Source organism: Platalea leucorodia (genome assembly GCF_965183815.1).
Source record: "Platalea leucorodia genome assembly, chromosome: 17".
NCBI classification, from domain to species: domain Eukaryota; kingdom Metazoa; phylum Chordata; class Aves; order Pelecaniformes; family Threskiornithidae; genus Platalea; species Platalea leucorodia.
The window spans coordinates 9,460,606-9,486,691 of record NC_138839.1 but is presented as its reverse complement, the minus strand read 5'-3'; the positions used below and the strand labels follow the sequence as shown (position 1 = coordinate 9,486,691).

The window sequence follows — 26,086 nt, the reverse complement described above, 5'->3', positions numbered from 1 at the left end:
ATTTGTCTTGCCCGTGCTTCATCACTCACGGCTGAACGCCTCAGCCTTTGCATAAGGACCAGACTGGACTCAGTCCAGTCACAGGACATTCCCAGCAGAGCAGAGCCATGGCCCCCGTGCTTGCTTTGGACCATCGAAAGATTCAGCTGTCCTTGAGCTCACAGGCACCTCTGAGTCTTGTCAGGACAGCCCTGTCCAAAAGGCACCGCCTGGCTGGGATGCAAGCACCTGGGCTGCGATAGCCCCCACGAAGCAAAAATTCAAGCGCTAATGACGTCTGGCATGAACGTGGTGCACAGGTGTGAGCTGCACATCTCCCCAGCCAAAGGACTCATGTCGCGACATACTGCTGTAAAACGCCACCCAGAATAATAATGCAAATAATCCTAACAAGTCATCTGGATCCATAGGGAGGGAGAAATTGTGCCAGTAAACTCCACTGCTGCAGACGCTGCTCCCGATGGGTTTACCAGGAAAGCCTATCGGTTTCCTCTGCCACACGCTAGCTGGTATTCACACTGTATTAGCTGTTTATGGCTCTTTTTGGCTCTGTTTGCAGCCAAGAGCCTCTGACATCAACGTTAATCCTCCCTTCCATCCCGTGCGACACAAGAGTCGCTCACAAAAGGGGTACATTCCCAAAAAATCTGGATCTTTCCTTTCCCCATCACTGGGAGGTCTTGAATTTTTCTCTGGATACTCGGGAGCCCAGGGCTTTCTCTTCCCTTCTCAGATCACAGCAGCCACAGTCTGCTATCAAGAGGTGCCCCTCCCACGTGCTATTTAAGCCATCGATGCCCAAGGAGCCCTTTCCCTCGGCGACTTTCCCAGGGCACTCAGCCTGCCCGCGGTGCGGATGGAGCCTGCAAATCCTCGCAGCACCAGGACTCCCCACCCTCCCCGATCCTCCCCAGAGAATGGCCACAAATTATCAAGCAGCGGCTGCATGTTGTCACCAGCAAGAGGGTTGATGCCTGGCATGGCTTTCAATTAGTGAAGTGTCATTATCCTGAGCCCTGGGCCACACTCAGCTCCTTGACCCCTGGCTTCCCTCCTGTGCCTTCCCTCTTGGTATGCTGGCACAGCTCTCAACCACCCTCTTGGCACAGATCTTTTGTTCTGGCATGGCTGAGAAAAGGCTTTTGGTGGCACCCAGTCTCTGCACGATGGGCTTGTTTTCTTTGGCCACATCACAGTCCTTTAGGACTGGCTGTGTCAGATGGCAAGTCCTGGATCTCCCTCCTTGGAGAGATGCTGAGCTTGGAGGGAGAGATGCCACTCAGCTGCAGGGTGCGATAGGCAGGCAAGGTGAGCTGGGAGGCAGGGTGAGTTGGGAGACGTACGGCATGGAGCTGGGCGTCAAGAAGAAGCGTACTGAGAAGAGCAGAGAGAAAACACAACCTGGCCTCAGAGGTGACAGAAGATATTTCCTATGAAGGTGGTGGGGATCATGCAGAGTTTGCTGGAAGGGGTGAAGTCGAGTTGGCTGAAGACCAACCAGAGAGCAAGGAGGTGGTGGGAAGGGGCTGTTTATTCCAAGCGTATTTTATTTCTGTTTTGCTGGTGCTGGTCCTTTCTAATTTTCTCTACTTTGAAAAGGGAAGCATCACGCCTCCTGTCCTAACAAAACCTGCCCCTCTGGAGGTTAAACACCTCTGCTCTTTTTAGGACACTCACTGCAAGAGAAAGGTCCAGGACACTGCCTCTAAGCACCGTCTGGCGCTGGCTGCTCTCTTTGGACCAACCTTCTCCTAAGATAAGAGGTGGCCTGTCCCTCGGGGCTCCTCTCTGCACTATGGTGTCTGGACTGCTGATTGCTTTGTTGGTGGGACTGAAAAGATGACAACGTTACAGTGAAATGCAAAGGGTAAACGTGGGTAGTCTAAGGTCACCATCAACCTGGGTAGTCTAAGGACAACATCAACTTGGCCAATGCAGAACACAAGGCCATGGGTCCAGGAGGAACTGAAGAGGATCCAGCCAAGGGTGACCAATCCAGCCTGGGGCGCAGAGCTTATGAGACACGGAGAGAGCTGGGCTGGCTGAGCCTGCTAATGAAGTCATTAAGACAAATATAATCACAGCTACAACTGCTCGGAGCTCCGTTAAAAGACGGTGGAAGCTCACTCTTCCCAGAGGGGGCAGGTGATGCAACAAGGGGCACAAGCCACAAATCAGGCTGGAAATTATGAAAAGCATCTTTCCCAGGAGGGTGACGTAGTCCTGGGACAGGTTAGCAGAGAGGTGGAGTTTTCCAAGACTCAGCTAGAAAAAGCCACAGCAGATCTACTCTTGGTGATAGTCCCGCTGCAAACAAGAGGGTGAATCAGAGACACCAGATGTCCCTTCCACAAACCCTGATGGGATCCTATGGCCCAAATCAGGCACGGCAGTACGACTTTGTGGAAGCAGCTCTTGTCAAACTGTCTTGATTTTTTTCCTGAACTCAGGAGTTTAGCAGCATGGACAGACTTAAAGTGCGTGAGATGCTGAGCTCAGCATCAGCATCATCTGCAACACATGAAATGAGTTTTAAACAAGGTTGGCACTCAGTGGGGCCTCACACTGTGTCCAGCACAGTCGAGGCAGCACCTCTGCTCAAAATTACTAGAGATCTGGGAGATGATATAAAAACATTGCTGGCAAATCATTCATAAAGTGTTCAAAAGGGCAGCGCTGGGAATGACAACTTCTGTGCAGAGCAGTGACCATGGCTTGATGGCTGAGCCCATGAAAATGATTACAAGGTTGCGCTGGGGTCTGGAAACCAAAATGCAGGTCCTGCTTGCAAAATGGGAGACTTCATTAAGGGAAGCAGCATCTGAAGGGTAAAAACCTCTTCACTGAGAGAGCGGTCAAGCATTGGAACAGGCTGCCCAGGGAAGTGGTTGCGTCTCCATCCCTGGAGGTATTTAAAGAACAGATAGATACGGTGCTCGAGGACATGGTATAGATGGACTTGGCAGTGATAGGTTAACGGTTGAACTCGATGATCTTAAGGGTCTTTTCCAACCTTGACGATTCTATGATTCTAAGACAGAAGCCACCAGGGAGGTAAGAGCTGACCACGTGGCTGAGTGAGGCAGCACTTTACACTTGGATGTGTAAAGGGAACAGCGAGACCAGCAAGGAAAGTAGTTTATCTGCTACTGGGTACAATACCTAGTTCAAAAAATTACGATGAAGAACATAGAAGTGTCCACAAAGAGCTATGGGAAGACCCACATTCTGGAAAGCCACCTCATAGCAACAAGTGTGGTTCAGCTTGGTCTAATTACCTCTTATTTTTCCTTGAGAGAAGCTACCTGCCGCCTGTGTCTACATGAGGAGAAATGTCCTATTGCCACAACACAACAGCAAAAGAAGTTATGTTGATGTAAAGGCAAATGTTAGTGAAATCCAGACCTCGTTGGAGGGCGGTACAATTTTAATGACCGCAGCCATCTTTCTCTAGGAGAACAGGAGGGTGAATGGTGTGGCACCTTCTTTGATCTCGTTTCCCTTTGGGATGACGATCACCATACCATCACACCCCTCAGTGCCCTCCTCCAGCCACACTCGGTACCTGCCCTCTGGCTGCCCTACGGTGATCGTTTTCTTGCTCTCTCACAGCAGCTTTTTCCTGGGATGCTGAAGAATTCGTAATACCTGGAGGTTAAAGATGCTGCTGGTGCCATGGTGTCTCTCCTCAGTCCTGAAAGCACCGAGCACAGGTGGTCCCCCAACAGTGGTCCATTTGTCCCTGGGGGAACCAGGGTGATTTTGCCTTGCTTTCTTCAGGGCTGGGAGGTCCCCAAAGGCCAGCATAGCGGGTGCTCTGCAGGGAGGCCATCGCCCAGCTGTGGCTGGAGCACAACCCCATCATGTATTCAGTCCTCTGCTCTGCCTGAGACGGAGCCCCAGCTGGCGGCTCGACCCAGAGCAAAGGCAGAGGGAGGCTGTAATCGCGCTTCCCCAGGCTCATCCCTCCCTCTGCATGCTCTCCTCTCCCTACAGCACCCTCCATTCTCCTGTCCCAGCTCTGCCTTTGTGTCTGCAGCTTCTGTTACCAACTGCTAATGATCTACATCAAGGCTGCCAGGCAGTGCCGAGTGTAAGCAGAAGAATTCAGAGCCTCAAATTACAGAGGAATTAGCAAGCAGACAGTTACTGTTTAGTGCTAATGAATAGATACATTAAGAGAGACATCACACAGGCTGAGAAGTGTGAGCCCTGATAATAAAGGAGTGTCAAACAAGGAAAACACAAGGAGGAGGATCCAGGGGACTGAAAAGGATTTGCCTGCAACTCAGCTCTCTGGTTTTGCAAAGGTGGAAGTAGCCACAGGCAGTATATGAAGGTAAAAAGCACACCATATAACTGCAAAGTGCAAAATCTGAGCGTTAAATAACTTGTCTATAGCGCGGAACCATGCTGGGGGTGTGCAGAGCCCCTTCCCAGCCCCAGGTAGCATCGCACCGACCCCGTCTCCATCAGCCTCCTCTGTAAAGGAGGCTGCAACAGGTCACCGTCCCAGACCAGTTCCTCTCTCCTCATCATGTGCGGACGTGTTCCTGCTCACCGTCAAACCACGGTTCAGTGCTACACCAAATCTGCCTTCAGGGCTTCTGATACAGTATTGAAAACACGGTGACCCCCAGCTCCCAAGCTAACTTAAGATCAGAGGTCACTCTGCTGGTTCATGTGCAGGTTACCTCTTGTCTCGGCGCTCAGCATGCCCAACCAAGTGATGCTCATCTACCCCAGCCCAAACACCTCCTGTCCCCCGCAGCCAGCACACACCACGGTCTCCATGCAATTCAGTGGAAATGCAATCACCCCCAACTGACAAATTCAGTCTTGAAGGTCATGTAGTGTCCAAGGCAGCCTGGGGCACGTTCGCACAACCCCACACATTTGCTGCAGCGCTCAGAGGGACCACAGAAACTCACTTGCTCCCACGCATGCTTGTACCTTATTGGCATGCTTCCACCGTGCAATTGGATTAAGCAAAGCCCCAGCCCCACTGTGTGTTCCAGCTCCAGATGGCTTCCAGGTGGGCTGGGGAAAGCAGCCCCTGGCCAGCAGCTCTGCAGGCCGTCCTGCCACCAGCACAGCTGCTGCCTGGGGGCTGCTGGCGAAGCTCCCCGGAGCAGCACTACCAGCCACCCTGACACATTCTTTCCCCCAGCAAAACCACCCTGCACGGGGGGAGCGTAGCAACCCCCCCAGGCCAGCACGGTGCTGGAGACCCTGAATGAAACCCTTCCAGCTCTGCTGCTTGGTCTTCTTCACCAAGGTGACTCTGCAGCAGCGCAGGACCTGGAGCAGCTTTCCAGATGGTCATCCCATATACCCATCTCCCAGCCCCTCATCCGTGCAGCTTTCCTCTCCTTTCACAGCCTGTCCTGGCTCGCTCCGCAGTCGGATCAGAGATTGCAGCTTCTGTCAAAATGCTGGAGCTAATCTTAGCTTCCCTCCTCAGGAACCAGGAGCAGCAGCAGGGGCTGCAGCAAGGCTGCCAGCAGCGGTGAGCACTGCTGCTCTGTCTGCAAGGCATCAATACCGCGTGCAACTGATGCTCCGAGGCAACAGCCTCAGGAACAGTCACACGCCCAGCGCCGGAGAGCGATGCTGAGACACCAGGGGACAGTGACAAGAGCTGTTCTGCTGCGGTGACAGGGAGGGCAGCTCTGCCTTGGGGCACACTCCAGCTTTTCACTGAAATAAGGGATGTTTTTCACCCCCAAGGCTTGGGATTCATCCAGGAATTGCCAGGCCCGTTCACTTTGGCGATCACCAGCATTAGGGAGCAACACCATGGCACATCTCACCCCACTCCTTTTCCCCTTCAAGCCCTGTTCACCCCACAGGGTTTCACCCAGCACCTCTTGACCAGGACATCTCTGCCCACCACCTCCCCTTCCTGGAGAGGTCAGCTGGGAGACGCGGCTCCGCATCTTACCAGCCTGGTTGGTGGTGATGTTCACCGATGCAAACTGCGGGGAGAAGGGGCTCTGGTCAGTGACACCGTTCACCGCCTGTATCTCGAAGGTGTACTGGGTGTGGGCCAGCAGGTCGCTGATGTAGATGCGGGGCTCCGTCAGGCCCAGCTGGCGGGGGGTGAACTGCACGTTGTCCCCACAGCGCGTGCATGCCCCGCGGCCGGAGCCGCAGCTCTTGCAGATGATGTTGTACACCAGGTCCTCCCGGCCCCCCGAGTCCCGCGGCGGCGTCCACTCCAGCATCAGGGAGGTCTCATTCACGCTGGAGATGACGGCCTGGGGGGCAGACGGGATGGCTGTACAGGGAATAGACAGAAAGGTGTAAGAGCCAGAGCCCTGCTCATGCCTACAGGACGAGCCGCACCCCATCCTTTTCCCTGTCCCCAGACAGGACTCTGCAGCAGGCACACACGGAGCCGGGTGCTTGGTGTCAGGGATGTGCGGAGCAAGCTGGAGAGCCAAAGGCAGGAGCAGGAGCAAAGCCTGTCCCCTTAACCCAGCCTCATTTGATTACGTGGCATCCCTGGCAAAATTCACCAGTTATTTTTTTGTACCATTTCTGATCCCTGGCCTTTGCACTAATCTGCCATGTGCCAACACGCAGGTCTTCTCATCCGGGTGCAGCCTCAGAGTGAAGCCACCCCACTGCCTAGAACAGCACAGAGCAACCCGAATTTCTGTCCTCTCTGCACATGCAATGCTTGCAAGCGCAGACTGGCCCAGGGTAAGAAAGACCCACACCTGCAAGGACGAGGTACTCTGAGCCCCCAGCTGCCTCCAAAACCCCACTGAGACAGATGCCTTTGTCAAGCATCCCTCGGTGCTTGGACTGATGTGTGTCTCCTTTCTCAGCCCCACGCAGTCCCTCCCCAGTTGCCCAGAGCCCACATACTGGTGCACGGCATGTCGACAGGATCGGCGTCTGCCCGGTAATATCCATTTCGGCACACGCAGTTAGTGGCCCCTTCTGAAGTCGTCCGGCTGTTAATCGGGCAGTGCACGCATCCTTCATCCCCTTGGCTGGCCTTGAACGTTCCCGATGGGCAGCCTGGAAGAGAACCAAGAGCAGTGGTAAGTGGGGAGGACAGGGGCTGGCAGGGATGCCCGGAGCCTGGCAGCGCTGCCAGAAAACACCCTTTGCAGAGTCAGAAGCCAAAACCTGACAATTTGAAGTAAACAAAGTGGAGAAGGAGCAGCCAGTTTGATGGTGCTGAGGAGGCAGGTGCTGCTGCTCATGCTGCCGGTAGAGATGGGGTCCCCATGCAGACGTCTTTCCCCCCTAGTCCCCAACCACGAGCGTGGAACAGGGTCCACACAGGGAATGTTACAAATGCAAAGGGGATTTTTAGCCGCCATCACATAAGAAGATGTGAGCAGCGGTACCAAGCCAGACCAAAGGTCCACATGGTCACCAGAATCCTCTCCCCAACAGCAGCCACCCAAGGAGCTGGGCACACACATTGCCCACAACACCTTCCCACCCTCCAACAATTTATAGCTCAGGGACTTTCTAAGAGGCAGGCTCTTTGCATTTAACAGTCTTTCTGGGGTGTTTCTTCCACTAAGTTACCCAGTCATTTTTTTATTCCATGCAAACATTTTACACCCATTTTATCCTGCAGCACAGAGCCCCACGGTGTAATTGCACGCTGCATGAAGAAACTGCTGCCCTCTGCTTTGAAGCTGCCAGCTGCCATCTCATTTGATGCAATCCCACACTTGCATTGGCAAAGAACACTCAAGCGCCTTCCACCTTCTCCATGACCCCTAGGGTTGCACAAAGCTCTCTCATGCCCCAAGCAAGTTGCATAACGACATTCACTATTTTATTCTCTACTCTTTTCCCATAATTAGCAATGTCCAAATTATTTTTTAACCACCAATGTACCAACTGGACTACCTATTATAGCCCCAAGGTCTCATTCCTGAGAGACATCGGGCCAACTCACAGCCTATCTCTGTGCACGTGTGTGTGAAGCTGGGGTTGTTTTCTCCCATTTGCATCACCTCAAGTCTATTGAATTCCAATTGCCTTCTCATTCCCCGGTGACGCCGTCTCAGCAGGTCCTTTTGCAACTCATAGAATCATAGAATCGTTAAGGCTGGAAAAGACCCTTAAGATCATTGAGTCCAACCGTTAACCCAGCACTGCCAAGTCCACCACTAAACCATGTCCTCAAGCACCACATCTCCCCGGCTTTTAAATACCCCCAGGGATGGGGACTCCACCACTGCCCTGGGCAGCCTGGGCCAGGGCCTGGCAGCCCTTTGGGGGAAGAAGTTTTTCCTAATACCCAACCCAAACCTGCCCTGGCGCACCTTGAGGCCGTTCCCTCTCGTCCCATCGCTTGTTCCTGGGGAGCAGAGACCGACCCCCCCGGCTCCAGCCTCCTTTCAGGCCGTTGCAGAGAGCGATGAGGGCTCCCCTCAGCCTCCTCTTCTCCAGGCTGAGCCCCCCCAGCTCCCCCAGCCGCTCCTCCCCAGCCTTGTGCTCCAGCCCCTGCCCCAGCCTCGCTGCCCTGCTCTGGCCACGCTCCAGCCCCTCCATGGCCGCCTTGGGGTGCGGGGCCCCGCGCTGAGCACAGCATTCGAGGGGCGGCCTCACCGGTGCCCAGCGCAGGGGCACCATCACCTCCCTGCTCCTGCTGGCCACACCATTCCTGACACAAGCCAGGATGCCATTGGCCCTCTTGGCCACCTGGGCACCCTGCTGGCTCATGTTCAGGCAGCTGTCGACCAACACCCCCAGGTCCTTTTCTGCCGGGCAGCTCCCAGCTGCTCCTCCCCACGCCTGCAGCGGTGCCTGGGGTTGTTGTGACTGAACTCTCCACAGCCAGTCCTTGCCTTCACTACTCAGTACCATAAGCAAATTGTCATTTCTGCCACAACCAGCAGCAGCGTGCTGGGGTCTACCTCCACTGGGGCTCAGACCCCTGAGCCGCTCACAGATGAAGAAGGTGCTCCATCAGCAACAGCCGCTCCACAAAATGCGTGTTCAGGCAGGCAGGGTGGGCGAGGGCGGCACGGGTGGCGCACGGTGCCTACAGCAGATGGGGGGCGAAGGCTGGACCACAGTGTGAAATACAGCATTAACAGATAGGGCACAGGTGGCTAAAAATATCAAGGCAAAGCTTTAAACACCAGAAAGTCCCTTCCAAGTCAGGGGATCGCCAACGCCAAAGCAAAAGCTCATCTCTAAGCATTTATCGGCACGGCTCTCAGTGATTACTCTTGGTTGCGACTTTGCGCCACCGTTAATTTCTTGTGCAGCACGAAGAGCCTGGGGGGTGGCAGGTGGTTTCTGCGCTGAAACGAGTTAAACAAACTTCTACTTCAGTTCGCTGCCAAGGCTTTCAGGAATGAGGCAGATTAGAAAAACAGCCTGGGAAAAACATACGCTCGAGGTTGCTGTAAGCAAGAGCTATTACTGAGAAGTATCTATTTTTTTCTTTAAAAAAAAAGAGGGTTTTTTTTCAGTTTTCATCTCCCTTCCTTAAAAATTATCGAGTTTCGAATGAAAAAAGCTCTACAGAAAAATACCATCAGCCCTCCTGCTTGCAAAGTCCCTCCTGCCTCCTACAGTCAAAGGATCTGTTGAAAATCTGGCTTCTCCTCATGTTCCCAGATCTTTCCACCCTCGCTGTCCCTATCCCCGACGCGTTTGACTCCATTTCTGACCCTATTCCCAGCACGTCCCTTGGTACAAACCCACCTCAGAGGGTGTTAAGCTGTTGGGAGAGGTGATGGCTGCGTAGTTCTCCGTTACAGAGAAGTGATGGTGGCTCAGTAGCTGAAATGGTAACAGGGTCCCCGTACTAATACCAATTTTTGAAACACGATAAGACCAACACACAAAATTGCTCTAGTCTGACATCCAGGGTGAAATATAGGGTCATTTGATCAAAGATGTTTTGAGACACGGGCCTCTCTCACCTTCCCGAGGCTTATTTTAAAAATAACAACTTTCCTATAAGGCTGCTTCTGCATCAAGATAGAGATACATCAAAAAAATGCCTCTGCTGCCGAGATTTAGCAACTGGCCCCGAGAGACAAAAAACATTCCCCAGGTTTGGCTGGGCAGAGGCTGACGGCTGCAATTAATACTGCGTGCACTGCTCTTAGAGAGGGGCAAAAATTGGGGGCTGAATCATTGTTCACCAAAAATACCAAGCTTGCTAAAACTCTTTGCACATGCCATCCAAACATGGCCAGGAGTTTGGGCAACTTTCTTCCTCCCCAGGAGGTCCCGCACACTGACATGGGATAAAATAATCCTGGAAAATCAGAACTTCTCCACAGATAAATGTTCTGAAATCATGCTGAAAGGCAGGAAAATTGCTGAAATATGATGCAAAGTCCTTTTTTTATTTTTTTTTCCTCACGTAATGACAACCTCCAGAAGTAAAATAAATGAACATTGTGTTCAAAACTCTTTTGTTCCCTCCAGGTCTTCCTCTGGGTGAGAAAACAGCTTTTAATTTGGAATCCACCCAATTTCTTGTTTCCAGAGTAAACAGCAAATCAGAACTGAAATCTTCACACAGGGGCTAAACCCCCTCCTGTTCGACCAGCGTGGATGCTCCCACCACTTGCTGGAAGACACGAGGAGGCCCCAGTTTTCTGCCCCGGGTGGTGACAGCAGCTTTGGGACATGCTGCTTCCCCTTAGGCTTCCAACGAGGGCAGGGGCTGAGCATCCCTAGAAACTCCTGCTTAGAAAGAGGGAATTGAAACTGGGAAAGACCAGAAATTTCTCCTTTATCAGAGCATCCTTCATCCCAGGAGGGTGATTACCCTGACAGCGGCTCTGGCCCCATCACTGAAGAAGAGGCGGTGTGCAGCTTCCCACGTGGTGGGTTCCCACATCTCCAGCACCAATCAGAGGATGCTAATAAGGGTTCACGGGAAACATATGGACCTTTAATTGCCTCACTGCTGCACGTAGGCATGGATGGCTGCCTTGCAAGGGTACGACTCAGAGACAGCAGCGGGTTTGCTAAGAGTACCAGCTGTAGCTCTCTCAAACAAGATTGGGAATGCCTGAGCAACACTGGGTGTCCTCGTTTCCCATCCACCCATTCCTAGGGCACAGAAAGGTGGTTGTGCCTGGGAAGGCACATGTTTTGGGAAGGGAACACCATAGAGAAGGACCCATGAGGGGTCCTGCCCTCCCCTGCAGGAGGACCATGCCAGGGATCTGGGAGGGAAGGCCACTTCTGCAGCATCTGCTGCTGGAGGCAGTGCTGGCGCAAGGCTTCCAGCCCTCCTTCCCCGTAGTGCTGCCTGCCCCGGGGCAGCTCGGCGGAGAAAGGCATCCCGTGGCTCAGCCTGAAGGAAAAGCCTTTGGCCAAACGTGCAGGAGGGGCCGCAGAGGGGTTCCCTGTTTGCTGGCCCCATGTCCCACTGCTTCTCTCTAAACAACTTTTTAATTAATCCAGTGTGAGCTGAGCAGGCTCCAAACAGGCTCCTCTGCACCAAAAACTGCCCTGGCCTTCAGGGCCCCCCCAGACCACCTCTGCAAACAGGTCAGAGCGAACAGCTTTCTCTTGCAATAGAAGTTTCCAAAATGGCACCTTCAGTCCGTGCTAACGGCTCTGAGGAAGGGTCCTCCTTGGCTCCCTTTGCCTGCCTTTGTTTCTGCTGGCAGCAAGGCTCCTTCCACTCGAGCAAGGCGTTTTTAACGGCTGATGGAAAACAGGCAGCCCTGGCTCTGTCAGTTAGGAGCTGCCAAGAGTATTAAATCCCCAGCCTTATCTCCCAGCTGCCTCTCTTCTCCCCCCCGGGTCGGAGGCAGGGGGCAGGCAGGCTGGCTCTGCAGCCCGACATCGTCAGCAGCCCCGGTGCTGGTCGCCTCGGCCGCATCCTGCCTCTCACCCTCCCCTACGCTTTTGGGAGCCCTCGCCCATGGCCCTCCCTGCTCCTGCTGGCATCCTACTCACCCCGCAAACCCTACACAAGCCTCTGGCTCCCTTGGCTGTGCACCACAGGACTGCCCCCACATCAACCCCACGTCGGTGCCAGCAATTTGCTCTTATGGAGAATAAAGAAAACAATGTCCTGGGCCATGCCAGGAGGAGCGTGGCCAGCACATCGAGGGAGGCGTTTCCCCCTGCTAGGCACTGGGGATGCTGCCATGGCTAGTTTGGAGTTGCCCAGTTCAAGGGTAATATGGAGGAACAGGAGAGTCCAGTGGAAGGTCACCAAGGTGGCCAGCCCTGGGGCACAGGGCATACGAGGAGAGGTGGAAAGAGCTGGGATGGAGTAAATGGGGTAGGGGAGTGGGGAATCTAACTGCAGCTGCAGCTATTTGGGCGCAGATGCAAAGAAGACAGACCCAAACACTTCTCAGGGTGCCAGACTCTGTAACAAGGGACAAGGACCACAAGTTCAGACTGGTCATTAGAAAAAGCTCCTTCTCCAAAGGATGGTGCAGCCCTGGGACAGGTCACAGAGGGGTGGTGGATCTCCTTCCCTGGGGAGATTCAGCTGCCTGCCATGGCTGCCCTGAGCTAATGCTGGTGGCAGCCCCGCTACAAGCGGGGGGCTGGACCCCAGACCCCAGAGCCTCCTCCACCAGCACTTCTGGGTCTCTGCTGCTCATGCTATGTGTGGGTGTATTGTGATGTCCTGTGCAGAAGACTATTATGTCCAACCAGCTCTGCATTTACCCCTTTTTCCTTTCATCAACCGTTGCAAGATGAGGTGGGTGCTGTAATGACATTGTCACTTCTCCCATATTCCCCATTCTGCCCCTGTGCCTTGACCTTTGTTTTCAGTTCTGCATGCAAATGGGTCTCACTTTGTCTCACCTACAAAAGTTGCCCATTCTCTGCTTGTTACTGTCCCCAGGCCCGCACACAATGGTGTTCGTCACCTTAGCGAAAGGCTGGCCTCTGGACAACCCAAAGGAGCGATGCTGCCTTCGGATCTGCTTACACTCCTGCCGTGGCCTCTCCAGCCTGGACATTTGAGTGCTGGAGGGAAGAGGGCTCAGTCCTGCCTTGCAGGGCTGCAGTGCAGGAGGCAGGTGGTAACACCCAAGCCCCTTGGACTTGGCATTGGAGTTGGCTTCTAGCTCTGAAAGAGAGAGGATCTTGGACCTCGAGGTGCCAGCTCTCTGCACTCATCCTTCCTGGGGCCGCACAGGTCCTCCAGTTTCCCTCCTGATAAATTTAATTAGCAGCCTACACTGCTACCTCATACTTGAGATAAGCAATTAATGCCATTGCCAGGTGCTGTCACTGCCAACAACTCTGACAGCATTTGGAGAGCAGAGGATAGAAATACAGAAGGGAAAACAGGGTTAAATGAGATTAACTGAAGGGGAACGTGGTGCTCAGCTGACTTCTGTGATGTGGATTAAAGGGCTGTCGGTAAAGGAAGACGTCACAATGCAAACGTTCCTGTTTAACCCCGTCATTCTCCACAGGACAGAAATAGAAGCAGACGGCACAGGCCTGCAGAAGCATCCTGCCGTCACTAGCAGCTTTTAGATAGGTCCCCGTGCCATTGATGGGACCAGCATCTCGCACCTCACCAGCAACTCAAGGAGATCAACTGGGTCACATCATCTCCCCAGCACATGGGCACCGCTGCTCCGGCCTCGCAGCTTAGGCAGGGAGCAGCCTCATCCAAACCCTCGCAGCTCTCGCCCAGTGCCCGCGCACCGGCAGCAGGGCTGAGCCCTCGCCTGGGAGAGGCTTCATGCCGAGGGCTTGCCAGCAAATCCCTCCCGCAGCGGGGTTCGCAAGGTCACCTCCCCGCTAGCACCGCTCAGAAGTTCAAGCATCTGGCGGGACCGCCGCACCTGTGGGCACGCACACCTGCAAGCCCCCCCGCCGCCCTGCTCTGGGCGGCACATCCATCAGCGGTGACGGGATTCGACTGTCAGGGAGAAACGTCTGGAATTTCTTACCTGCCCAGTCAGCCTGGTTCAGCCTCCCCAACCCGTCACCGGGGTTCTTAAAGAGAAACGGAAAACTTTCTGTCCCTGCCTGAGCATGGGGGACCGGGCTGCGGCCAGCATCCCGGTGTATGGACGCCGAGGACCGTAATACAGCATTTCTCCTGCTAGAACCGTTCAGTGGATACCCGTGGAGAGAGGACTTCCCTATCCAAAGGAGATACAGAGCTGCATATTCATCACGCTACTGTAACCATGGGTGACTGCAGCCCCAAAGGCACAGTTCACCGTTCACTTCCAGAGGCCAGCGTCCCTGGGTGAAGCCAAAGCCAGATGGTGAGTTTACAGGTCAGGAGCACAGCTCTGGTCGCAGCAGATGCTTTGGACCTCCTTGCTCCTGCAGACTCCCGAAGAGCACTCTAGGATGTAGCTCCAAGACCAAGCTCAGCAGCCAGCGGTGCTCTCCTGAAGCATGACACCCACCACCCTGGGCATGGTGGGTGCTGCCGGTCGAGGAGCAATCCCAGTCCCAGCACACGGGGCGAGCAGGACGCTGCCAGCACCTGCGCAGTTTCAACCCCAAAACCTTGTCTCGGCGGCTTGGCACGCACATAAGGACCCTGAGCCTCAGGTGCTGGAAACCGGCATCGCCCCAGGAGTCCGGGGCGACTCGCGTGGAGCCGTGCCAGCCCGCGCCAGACGAGGTGCCGAGGCGTGAGGTTATTTCTGCGGAGTGAAGCGCTAGCAGCTACACCAAATGTCACTCTCGCGTTATTCACCCTCTCGTTTTCTTCTGGTGCAGAGGATGGACTGATGTGTTTTCCAGCCTCTGACTGCAAGACTGCAGGGTTTTTTTTTTGTTTTTGCTTTAGATTCCTTGCAATATAGTAATTTATTTTATTTTGATATCTTAAAAAATGCTTTTCAGGCAAGCAGCATGTACTTTTTCAAGAGATGTAAACACTGCAGCGCTACATACTACAAGAGCGGTTGTTTAAATGGTAAGCCAGCTTTCTCCAAGCAGTCTCCAGAAGAATTTAGGACTTTCACATTTTGTTACTTTGTTTGGTCTTGTTTAAATGTTTCCCAAAGCTTCTGCCTGGGAGAGCCATGCCTCCGGAGGGTGGTGTGTTAACCATTACGGGAACAGCTCCCAACCTTTTAACGCAGGGAAAGAAGCAAACCAAGCAAGCGAGTGGTGACATCAAAGTTGCACTGATGGAAAACCCCTAATCCTATAAACCCTTCCTGCTTTAATTGGTGTTAAAACAAAGATAATCTTATCTCAGCCCTATAAAAGAAGGGATAGGATGTACTCTCTAAAAGCCTCTCTAAAAGCCCTCATAAACATGACAAACATTCCATGTTTTGAGCCCGAGAAGAATGGCTTTAATCCTAAAGGAAACATGAAAGTAAAAAGGCAGCTTTTCCTGGACGAGAGCCCTTCAAGTGGACTGCCTCCCCAGCCCTCTTGGTCCTGGTGCAAATCCAGAGTCACACCGCCAGCACCGCGGGGCTGCTGGGGACGGGCACGCATGTCCACCAAGATCAGACGCAGGGGACCAGAGCAGCCAGGGACCATCTGATGTCTGCCCATCTCCAGGTGCGTGCCCCCAGGATCAGGCCCCCGAGCGGACTCGTGCCTCCGTCTCCAGGACTCCAAGTGCATCTGTGGCTGCTCCATGTTTTTATCTGCAAATTGCCTGTCTCTACCCAACTCCCTTATCCCAGATGTTGGAGGAGCGGGTTTCAGGGTCAGGGGTGCAGAGTCTGAGATCGGGTCTCTGAAGGACATTCCTACCTGACCCAGAGGCCCCAGCCCCCACAGCCAGCATGCAGAAGTGTTGACAGCAGGACTCCCAAATTGCTCTGCCTTGATGCCCGCAGCACGAGGACCAGCACCCTCCCACCCCACGCTCTCCTCTCCATCTCCAGCGGGCCCTCTGCAGACCCCCTCTGGGTGCAGCTCCCAGGGGAGCCCTTCCAGGGCAGAAGCAACTTTTCCAGGTGGAGGTGGGGGTGGCCAAGAAAACTTGGAGTGGGCATGTTTAATCATTACATTTTAATGCTGCTTAGCACCCAGTTTAGACAAGTTTAAAACACGCCAGCTGGTTAAGTGCCAGCAGCCGCTTTCCAGATGACAACATTGTTCTTTGTCAGCACTAGGTGCTGAGCGGAGCTGGCATAAGGGCTGATTAAAAATGGTTAGTTATGGTGTTTTAAATCACTGGGGGTGTAGTTGCACGGTAACTTTCTTTCCCAGCCTGCAGTGAGCAGAGAAGCTGTAGGCAGGCAGCACCGCATGGGAAGGGAGGTCACACACTGCCCGGGGTGGTTGCACACTGTCCACCTCCACTTTCCAAAACACCCTGAAGTCTGCTTACGTGCTTACGGAGAGCGAAACCCAAGGAGAACCAGCCTTCCTCCAAAACAAGCTCCCGAGTGCTCTGGCACTTGGGAGATCCGCATGGAGCACCATGTCCAGTTTGGGGCTCTCCAGTGCAAGGAAGACACTGGAGCGACTCCAGGGGAGGCCACCGGGATGGCTGGGGGCTGGAGCACATGGTGGGGGAGGAGAGGCTGAGGGTCGGACGTGAGCCTAGAGAAGAGAAGGCAAAGGAGAGACCCTACTGCTGCCTTCAGCAACTCAACAGGAGGGTGTAAGGAAGATGGAGCCAGACCCTCGGAGGTAGGACAAGGCTCAAGGCGGCACATGGGAAATTCCAGCTTGACACAAGGAGAAGTTTTTCATCACAAGGGAGGTCAAGTACTGGGAGGAGGGCTCAGAGAGGTGCAGGGATCTACGTCCTCAGAGACAGTCAAAGCCTCTCCCAAGGGACTGGTGTGCATTCCGGTCACTCTAGCTGCCCATCACCAACAGAGCTTCCACTTCCCAAGGTTCCGGAGGCCCAGCCTGCCCCCTGCTCGATGGACTACTGCTTCCCGGCTGCAGGGGCACAAGCACAGCGAACGGGGTTACGCAAAAGCACTGCTGGCCTGAAGGCAGAAAAGAGCCACTTACACCAGGAGTGCAGAGGTCAAGCAGTTGTTTGTAGGAGCAGCCTGGGGAAAAAGCCTCATTTTTTCACTTTGCTTAAATTCACCCACTTTGCTAAATCAATCACACTTGAAAGCGACAGTCCCCTTCCCCAAAGCAGAGTCCCGCGGTGCTGTCACCACGCACGCTGCACGGACCACGGCGCCAGCCTGCGACTCCAGCTCCATTTTGGAAGTCCATCTGTCCCTGCCACCTCTGATTCACTCACGTCCGAACAGGCACACTTCTGGCCTTTGAATGTCTTCAAGGCTTCCCGAACGACCTGAGCTGAAGCAGCTTCATTTGGCAGCGAGCTGCAGCAGCAACGTGGTGCAATGGACTTTGAACCACCAGGTTCTGAGCCCGCAAAGGGAACTGCAAGACGAAACCAAAATCACTGTGCCTCCAGGCAGCTGATCTGCCGAAAAGCTGGGGCTGCTTTGAAACCCCTTGCCCCAGAGGAGAGGAGGACGTACAGATGCCCTCTGAGAAGGGGCACCATCAGCTTTAAGCCGGGGTTGGAGAAGGAGTGCTGGGACCGCAGGGCTGACCATGAGCCATGTCTCCTGTCCTAGAGAGGGCATTGCTGGAGCACTGCTGCCTGTCACCGCACCCGGCCTCATTTAGGTGGTCTGTCTGTCTGTAGCGTTATTTAGGAGCAGCCGGCTTGCTATCTCAGCACTGCTGATGAAATGAAACACATGAAGTATTGTAACTGGAAGGATTTGCGATGGGGAGAGAAGGTTTTTTTTTAAGCATGCTGGCCTGAGTGCTAGAAATGTTGGAAACTGCAGCAATAAAGCCATCTGAGCACCCCCTTCCCCACTCCCCAGGCGTGTGTGTGTGTGTGTGTGTGTGTGTGTGCATGATCATGGCATTTGCAGTATGCAGCCAGGTGCCGCTTCCCCCCGCAGAGGACAGACAGGACCTGGGAGCAGGCTGGCCTCTGCAGGAACAGGCAGCTGGGTGCACAGGGGCTACCACCGAGCGCGCCATCGGCAGGAGAGGGGGCAGCGGGAAGAAAGATAAAAGCGAGGCAAATTAAACCTCTCAAAGAGTTTGTCTTGCCCCGTATTTGATAGGCTTTTTGGAAAACGCGGACGGCTGTGTGGTATGGTCATCCCTTGCTGGCATTGCCACTGCGTTCAGGGTCCCTGGATGCCCAGGACCTGATTTGGACATCCAGGCTGCTGCGCATTCACAGCCTCATCTGAGGCCAACCTGTCCCGTGGCATCACCGGTCCAGGGGACAGTGAGATCTTAATCTGACTCTGCTATGGCTTCACACCAGACGTGTTCAACCTTTCTTTCTACTGACACGAACCAGGCACTTGGAGGCTGGGCAGAGAGCACAGAAGTCCAAGGAAGGAAGCCTCGCCTCTGTAATCGACACGGGTATTTTTGGGAAATGTGCTGCGGGGCTACACGATGAACTCTGAGTACAGAAAACTACCAAAACCCCCAACTCCTTCCAAACAGGTCTGACCACCCTGCACGCTGAGAGAAAGCAGCATGGCCATGCCAAGATCACCACATGCCAGGGATGTGCATGTACGGAAGGTTAAAGTAGGGATTTTACAGATGATTTTCTAGGAAATCTTTTATAAAGCCTCCCTGTTTTGCACAACTGCAATGACTTCTGCAGTTCGTGGCTGAATCAATACCCAGGAGCAATTCCCACCGTCGGCATTCCCTCTGCACTCAATGCATCAATTTGGTAGGGGTGTTTGTGTGGTATCAAGGGTTGTGAGGGCTCAACATCAGAAGGAGAAGGTTGAACCCTAGGTCCCCTGGTTCTCATTTCACTGATAACTTTCTCCGAAAGGATGCTCTGCTGAGGGAAAAGCAGCAGCAAATAATTATCTCTCTATATCCATCAGGAGCAGTGTCGTACGGCAGGACCTCAGAGCCAAGCAGGCACTGTCAGAAAACACAGATGGGAAGAGGCAATTTTCAACAGCTCGTAATTCCCCTTTTTTAGGGGGGGGGTTTCCTGCATCCATCAAAATGCACCTTCCACACCTGAAAGCTTTCTTCCACCAGATTTCATACTTCCATAGTCCCAGATTTTCATACTCCCACTGGAAAGTAGAGAGGCCTTGGAACGGCATCGCAAGCAACTTGAGATGGAAAAAATGTGAGGTTGCTCAAAGCCAAGGTTGGGAGTACGCTGGCTGCTTTCAGCTGCATGAAAGTTGAACTCAGTTCCTGCCTCTGTGCATTTAAAAGTAACTCTCAGTAAATCAGGGGTATTCCCCAGCTTCCCAGATTGCCGGGGCTCTCCCGCCGCGCTCGAGGGCTTACTGCCAGCGCCGGGCAGGCGGCCTGAGCGCTGAACAGGTTCCCAGAGATGCCAGCAAAGGCACCAAGGACAGAAAGTACAAATAAACCACCGTGAATAATAATAACTAAAAATCGCCTCAGAAAATGTTGTTGTTGCCCCCAGGAAAATGCAATTCATATTTTTCAGTAAAAATTCATTCTGGCCAAGGAATTACAGTGAAGGAGTAAAAATGCATCTTAAAAAGTCATGAACTGGCAGCAGTGACTTTCAATTAGTAAGCACAAAATACAGGCAGTTGATAAGAGCAGCTGAACTGGGCAGTGGAAAAAACAGGGCCCATAAGATTAACAGCAAAAAGATGGAAATCAAGAATGCAAGAAAAATGAAGCCATAGCAAAGATATGGAGCGCTGTGTCCAGCTCTGGGGTCCTCAGCACGGGAAGGACATGGACCTGTTGGAGAGGGTCCAGAGGAGGCCACAAAAATGATCAGAGGGATGGAGCACCTCTGCTATGAGGAAAGGCTGAAAGAGCTGGGGTTGTTCAGCCTGGAGAAGAGAAGGCTGCGGGGAGACCTTATTGCAGCCTTTCAACACTTAAAGGGGGCTTATAAGAAAGATGAGGACAGACTTTTTAGCAGGGCCAATAGCGACAGGACACGGGGGAATGGTTTTAAACTAAAAGAGGGTAGATTCAGACTAGATATAAGGAAGACATTTTTCACGCTGAGGGTGGTGAAACACTGGAAGGGGTTGCCCAGAGAGGTGGTAGATGCCCCATCCTTGCAAACATTCAAGGCCAGGCTGGATGGGGCTGTGAGCAACCTGATCTGGTTGTAGATGTCCCTGCCCATTGCTGGGGGGATGAACTGGGTGACCTTTAAAGGTCCCCTCCATCCCAATGCATTCTGTGATTCTATGACATGTGCCTGAGCCCAAAATAGGCAAAATTGTCCATTGTGACACAGAAAGAAAGGGATATATAATAACATAGCATATGCATAGAGAAGGATTGTTTCATAGCCAACACTTCCTTAAAATTTTCCATTTCCCCCTGAAAGTAGGAAGAATATTGGCACTCGGCTCCCAGCACCAGGCAGTATTAGATAAGTTGTACCCAAGAGCTTTAAGAGTCAGCCAAGGAAAACTCTGGGATGTGAGTGCTGGTGTTTATGAAATCAGCTGCTGTGAGACCATTTCAGGGGACCAGACACACGGACAACACTGCAGCGAATTATTTTCAAGGGTAAAAGATCATAGAATCATAGAATTGTTAAGGTTGGAAAAGACCCTTAAGATCATTGAGTCCAACCGTTAACCTATCACTGCCAAGCCCAGCACTAAACCATGTCCTCAAGCACCATGTCTACCCATCTTTTAAATACCTCCAGGGATGGAGACTCAACCACTTCCCTGGGCAGCCTGTTCCAATGCTTGACCACCCTTTCGGTGAAGAAGTTTTTCCTAATATCCAACCTAAACCTCCCGTGGTGCAGCTTGAGGCCATTTCCTCTCGTTCTATCACTTGTTACTGGGGAGAAGAGACCTACTGCCCCCAGCTCCAGCCTCCTTTCAGGCAGTTGAAGAGAGCGATGAGGGCTCCCCTCAGCCTCCTCTTCTCCAGGCTAAACAACCCCAGCTCCCTCAGCCACTCCTCATAAGCCTTGTGCTCCAGACCCTTCACCAACTTCGTTGCCCTTCTCTGGCCACGCTCCAGCACCTTGATGTCCTTCTCGTAGTGAGGGGCCCAGAACTGAACACAGTACTCGAGGTGCGGCCTCACCAATGCCCAGCACAGGGGCACTATCACCTCCCTGGTCCTGCTGGCCACACCGTTCCTGACACAAGCCAGGATGCCATTGGCCCTCTTGGCCACCTGGGCACACTGCTGGCTCATGTTCAGGCAGCTGTCAACCAACACCCCCAGGTCCTTTTCTGACAGACAGCTCTCCAGCCACTCCTCCCCCAGCCTGTAGCATTGCATGGGGTTGTTGTGACCCAAGTGCAGGACCCGGCACTGAGCCTTGTTGACCCTCACACATTTGGCCTGGGCCCATTGGTCCAGCCTGTCCAGGTCCCTCTGCAGGGCCTTCCTATCCTCCAGCAGATCGACACTTCCACCCAACTTGGTGTTGTCTGCAAACTTACTGAGGGTGCGCTCGATCCCCTCATCCAGATCATCAATGAAGATGCTTAGCTCTCTTGGCCAAGATGATGGCACCGCTGCCAGGCATAAAGAGTGGAACAAGTGACATCAAATAAAGTCCCCTGATATGTATTTTCTGTTGTGAGGTTTCATTGGTTTACTGGTCACTGAGTGGGTGCGCTGGTGAGGCTGAGCATCCTCCCAGCCCCATTCTGCAACACGTGGTCCTCAGCACCACATGCCAAATAGAAGAAAACAGGGTTAAAAAGAGAGAGGTTGCTGCAGAGTCATGCTGAGCATGACAGCCTGGCATGACGCTGCAGGAACAGATCAGCGAGATCCTCAGATGGAGAAGGCAAAAAGTGCCCAACACACTGAGTTGGACGTGATGTGAGAACTACACACAGGCAGCGTGGTACACCCAACAATTTCCTGCTCCCTCAGCAGCCATATAAAAATATAGATAGATTTGGGCTTCTTAATCCACAGACTGCCCAACCACCGAGCTCATTTGGCTGCAAGGGGTCCCAAAAGCCCTTATCCAGGGACCTTCACTGCACTTCCCCAAGGTTAGCTGCTCCCGAAGCCCACAGCACGGCTGCCGCTGACACAAGGATTTCCTCTGCCTGCAGAGGAGACGGGGAAAGCAACCACGCTTGCCTAGGTGGGAAGCAGCTGGGTTATTCGGAGCAGGGGCCGCGGTCGGAGAAGGGTTTTCTTCAAAGCGCGAGGCGCCTGGAGCGGTTCCAGCCAGGACTGGGAGCAGGACAGATGGCAGAGCCCTGTTAATCCAGACGGGCAAGCCAAGCCCAGGACTGCGCAGCTCCCTGGGACGCTGCCAAGCATGAACTCCCACTTTAAAGGCCCCACTTGCTCTTACAGATTAACACAGCCCCCCGAGCAGGTCCCGCGGGGAGATGCTGGTGTTTGAGGAGATTTGTGCCCTGCCTGATGAAGGACGCCGTATTGGAGCAGGAAGGGAAAAGCAGAACCGGGCTGGACCACAGGGCCCACGTCCCAGCCCGCTCCTGCTGCAGCCCTCACTAATGGAGTGCAAAACCCCAAACTTTCCTCCCTGACACATCTGCATCCCTCATCCTAGCAGGGCGCACGCTGCAGCGTAGGAATGGTAAAAAGGAATTGCCTTATTATTAGGGCCGCATGAGCAAAACTCAAGCTGCCATGCTCATCAAGGTGAGGTCTGTGTCTTCTCCTCTCTCCTGCTCCTTTTGACTCCATCTGCAATACAGAGCCTGCCTGGTTTTCCATGGAAAAGCAATGTCGAGGGCAAGGGCATGCAGACTGACTGTGGTCGGCTTGCAGGGCAGAGCTCTGTTTGGCAGGGCAAGGACCAGTAGGCCCTGATGTGCAAACAGCAACTCTGTCAGGACTAAACACAAGCTCCTCACAGCATCTCTAGGTCGCTAAGGCTCCTCCTGCCTGCTGACTTCTCCTCCTCCTCTCTCTCTGGGGTACCTCTCCCCACTGCTTTTGTTCCTGTGATTCCATCTGCTCTCATGGGAAACCATCGTTAAGTGTCTCCCCAGCTTGTTCTCTGCCCATCCTCCCACACAAGGACCTCGGCAACCCTCACGTTCATCACAGCAGGACGTGGAGCCCACTCTCCTCTCGTCCTGGCCCCCAGTGCTCTCCTGCTGGCCCTGCTGCCCAGATCTTGGGTCTCTGGCTGGTCTAACACAAGGTGCAGGGGATGTCCCCCACAGAAAGCAGGTACCAAAAAAGTGAAGAGGAGGAAAGCGTTCAGTGGCTGCTCTGCACTGGGAGCTCTTGGTACAGAAATGCCTGAAGCCAAATGAAGAGGTACTCAGTAGCATGAGGGCCATGGGCCCTCCAAACCTGCTGGCCAAGCAAGGAGCAGTGGCCAGCTTCTTGTGTCCTTGTCTCAAGGAGACCTTGCACAAGGCAGCACATCCCTGGTCATGGACTCCTCCAGGCAATGAATAGTACACCCGAGCAGGCACAGACACCACGGGCACAGCCACACTCTTCCCCTGCACCAAAACAGGGAAGGGATGGCAGCTCGCTGTGTCATAAAACAGGGTTGATGCAGGCAAAGCAGCAGCATGAAAGAGCATGGGGGCAGCTAATGACGTGATCCTCAGCTCATCTGTGGTCCCCTGTCCAGCCAACACAGCCTGTTTTGGAGGTGGCCACATGTCTGGGGACCGGTAGGGCTGCGGTCTTGCAGTGGTGGTTAATCATCCTTGGGAAAGCACAAGCAGACGGTGCACAGCAGCCTGGCTTCTCCCCTGTGCCAGGATGCCCAGCTGGCCACCACTGCCCCACCAGTCCATCCCAGTACAGACAGTGCCATGGTACTGGAACCCAGATGCTCACAGGACTGCTCTCTCTGGTCTAGAGCTGAAAATTAAATTAAAACCGCGACAGGGACAGTTAATTAAAGCAGATTAGTGCGAGACTAATTAGGGACGCTGACACTGCAACCATCAAGCCCTGCGATGTTAATTAGCTGTTCATTAATGTCAGCTCCCTGTTCAGTACAGAAATATGAACTGCCTGTCTCCTGGGTTTCATGCACAGCAGAGCACACAGCACCACTCGGTCACCTCCTCCGAGGGCACACACAGCCTCCCATCACCTCCCAGCAGAGACACCATCACCACCAACAGCAAGATCCTCACCACCACCAACAGCGAGATCTTCACCACCACCCAGCACAGAGGCACGGCCACCACTGGCAGCAAAATGCTGTCACCGTCCTGAACCACTACAACCACTGAGAGCCAGGAGGTCCCCATCCCCACCCAGCAGCAAGACCATGCCATCATGACCAGCATGACACCCCTGCACCACCTGTGAGCAACTTCCATGTCCCTCATTACTGGACACTATCCCCTGTGCCACCATCTGAAAGCTGAGTGTTGTCCAGGACTCACCCCTAGGACTCCCTAAAACTGGCACCCGCTGTCTTCCACATCCATAGCGCACCAGGGGACGGGCAGGACCACGCTTGTTTCCTCTCACTCTTGGCCTTGAAAAGGGACTAGGATGGTGCTGCCCCATCCCACCATCATGCCCATAGTTGGGGCACAAAAAAGAAAGCTGGAGGACTCTGGAGAGACAAACGCAAAAGAAAGGAAATCCACCAAGCTCCCTGGTGTGACTTTCCATCACCACAAGGACCTCTTTCCTGCCTGGTCTGGGAAAGGCAAAGAACGAACAAACAGCTGTTTCCCAGGAGGAGAAGAGCACACACGGGTGTGTAGAGAGCACACAGCGATTGTAGGAAGCACACAGGGCTGTAGGGAGCACAAGTGGGCTGTAGGGAGCGTACACGGGGATGCAAGGAGCATGGATGGGCTATAGGGAGCTCAAGGGGGCTGTTGGGAGCACACACCAGCTGTGGGGAGCACGCAGCAGCTGTAGGGACCACACATGGGGTTGTAAGCATCATACATGGTGCTCTAGGGAGCAAACACAGGCCGCAGGGAGCATGGATGGGCTATAGGGAGCTGACGGGGGCTGCACGGGAGGGAGCACACTGTAGGGAGCACACACAGACTGTAGGGAGCTAACACAGGTATAGGGAGCTGACGGGGGCACACATAGGCTGTAGGGAACATGCACAGTGGCTATTGGGAGAACACACAGGCTGTAGGGAGCACACAAGGGCTGTAGGGAGAAACACACAGGTGGTGGAAGCAGACCCAGGGTTATATGAAGCACACGCAGAGCTACACGGAGCACGAACAGAGGTTGTAGGGAGCACAAACAGAGGTTGTAGGGAGCACACACGGGGGCTGCAGGGAGCACACAGGCGTTGTAGAGAGCACACACTGGCTGTAGGAAGCCCACATGTGGTTGTAGGGAGCCCAAAGAGCAACTTGTAGGGAGCACACACGGAGGTATATGGGGCAGGTTGCAGGGAGCACAGACAGGCTGTAGGGAGAACACCCAGGGGTTGCAGGGTGCACACACCAGTTTAGGGAGCACACAGAGGGACATCAGGGTGTAGAGACGGGGCTGTAGAGGGAACAAAAGGGGTTGTAGGGAGCACACACTGGGCGGCTGGGAGAACACACAGGTTGTAGAGAGCACACAGGGGCTGTAGGGAGCACAAATGGGCTGTAGGGTGCACACACAGACTGTAGGGAGCACACAGGGTGTTAGGAAGCACATGAAGCTGAAGGGAGCATACAGGGACTGTAGGGAGCACACACAGGGATGTAGGGAGCACGCAGGGCTGTACGGATAACATGCTGGCTGTAGGGAGAACACCCAGGCCTGTAGGGAGCACAGATTAACTGTATGGAGACAAACGGGCTGTAGGGAGCACACACACGCTCTCTGAGGACACATGGGTTGTAGGGAGCACACAGAGGCTGCAGGGACTACACGGGGGCTGCAGAATGAACACACGGGGCTGTAGTCAACACGCACAGGCTGAAGGGAGCACACACGGGGCTGTGGGGAGCACGGACAGGCTGTAGGGAACACACACGGGGTGTAGGGAGCACACACCAGCTGTATGGTCCACACGGGGCTGTAGGGAGCACGGACAGGCTGTAGGGAACACACACGGGGCTGTAGGGAGCATGGACAGGCTGTAGGAAACACACACGGGGCTGTGGGGAGCACGGACAGGCTGTAGGGAACACACACGGGGTGTAGGGAGCATGGACAGGCTGTAGGGAACACACACGGGGCTGTGGGGAGCACGGACAGGCTGTAGGGAACACACACGGGGCTGTAG

At 53.9% G+C, this 26,086-nt stretch overlaps 1 protein-coding gene across 3 annotated transcripts in view; it reads right to left on the bottom strand.

The window, feature by feature from the left end:
• The window catches only part of EPHB2 (EPH receptor B2), a gene marked incomplete at its 5' end in the record, with an annotated part of 131,468 nt that overhangs the window by 40,490 nt on the left and 64,892 nt on the right, over positions 1-26,086 (bottom strand). For all 3 annotated transcript variants that reach the window (XM_082328833.1, XM_082328834.1, XM_082328835.1), the window contains 2 exons: positions 5,945-6,280; positions 6,877-7,032. In XM_082328833.1, the coding sequence (XP_082184959.1) occupies positions 5,945-6,280; positions 6,877-7,032 (492 nt within the window). The remainder of the gene's footprint in view (positions 1-5,944; positions 6,281-6,876; positions 7,033-26,086) is intronic.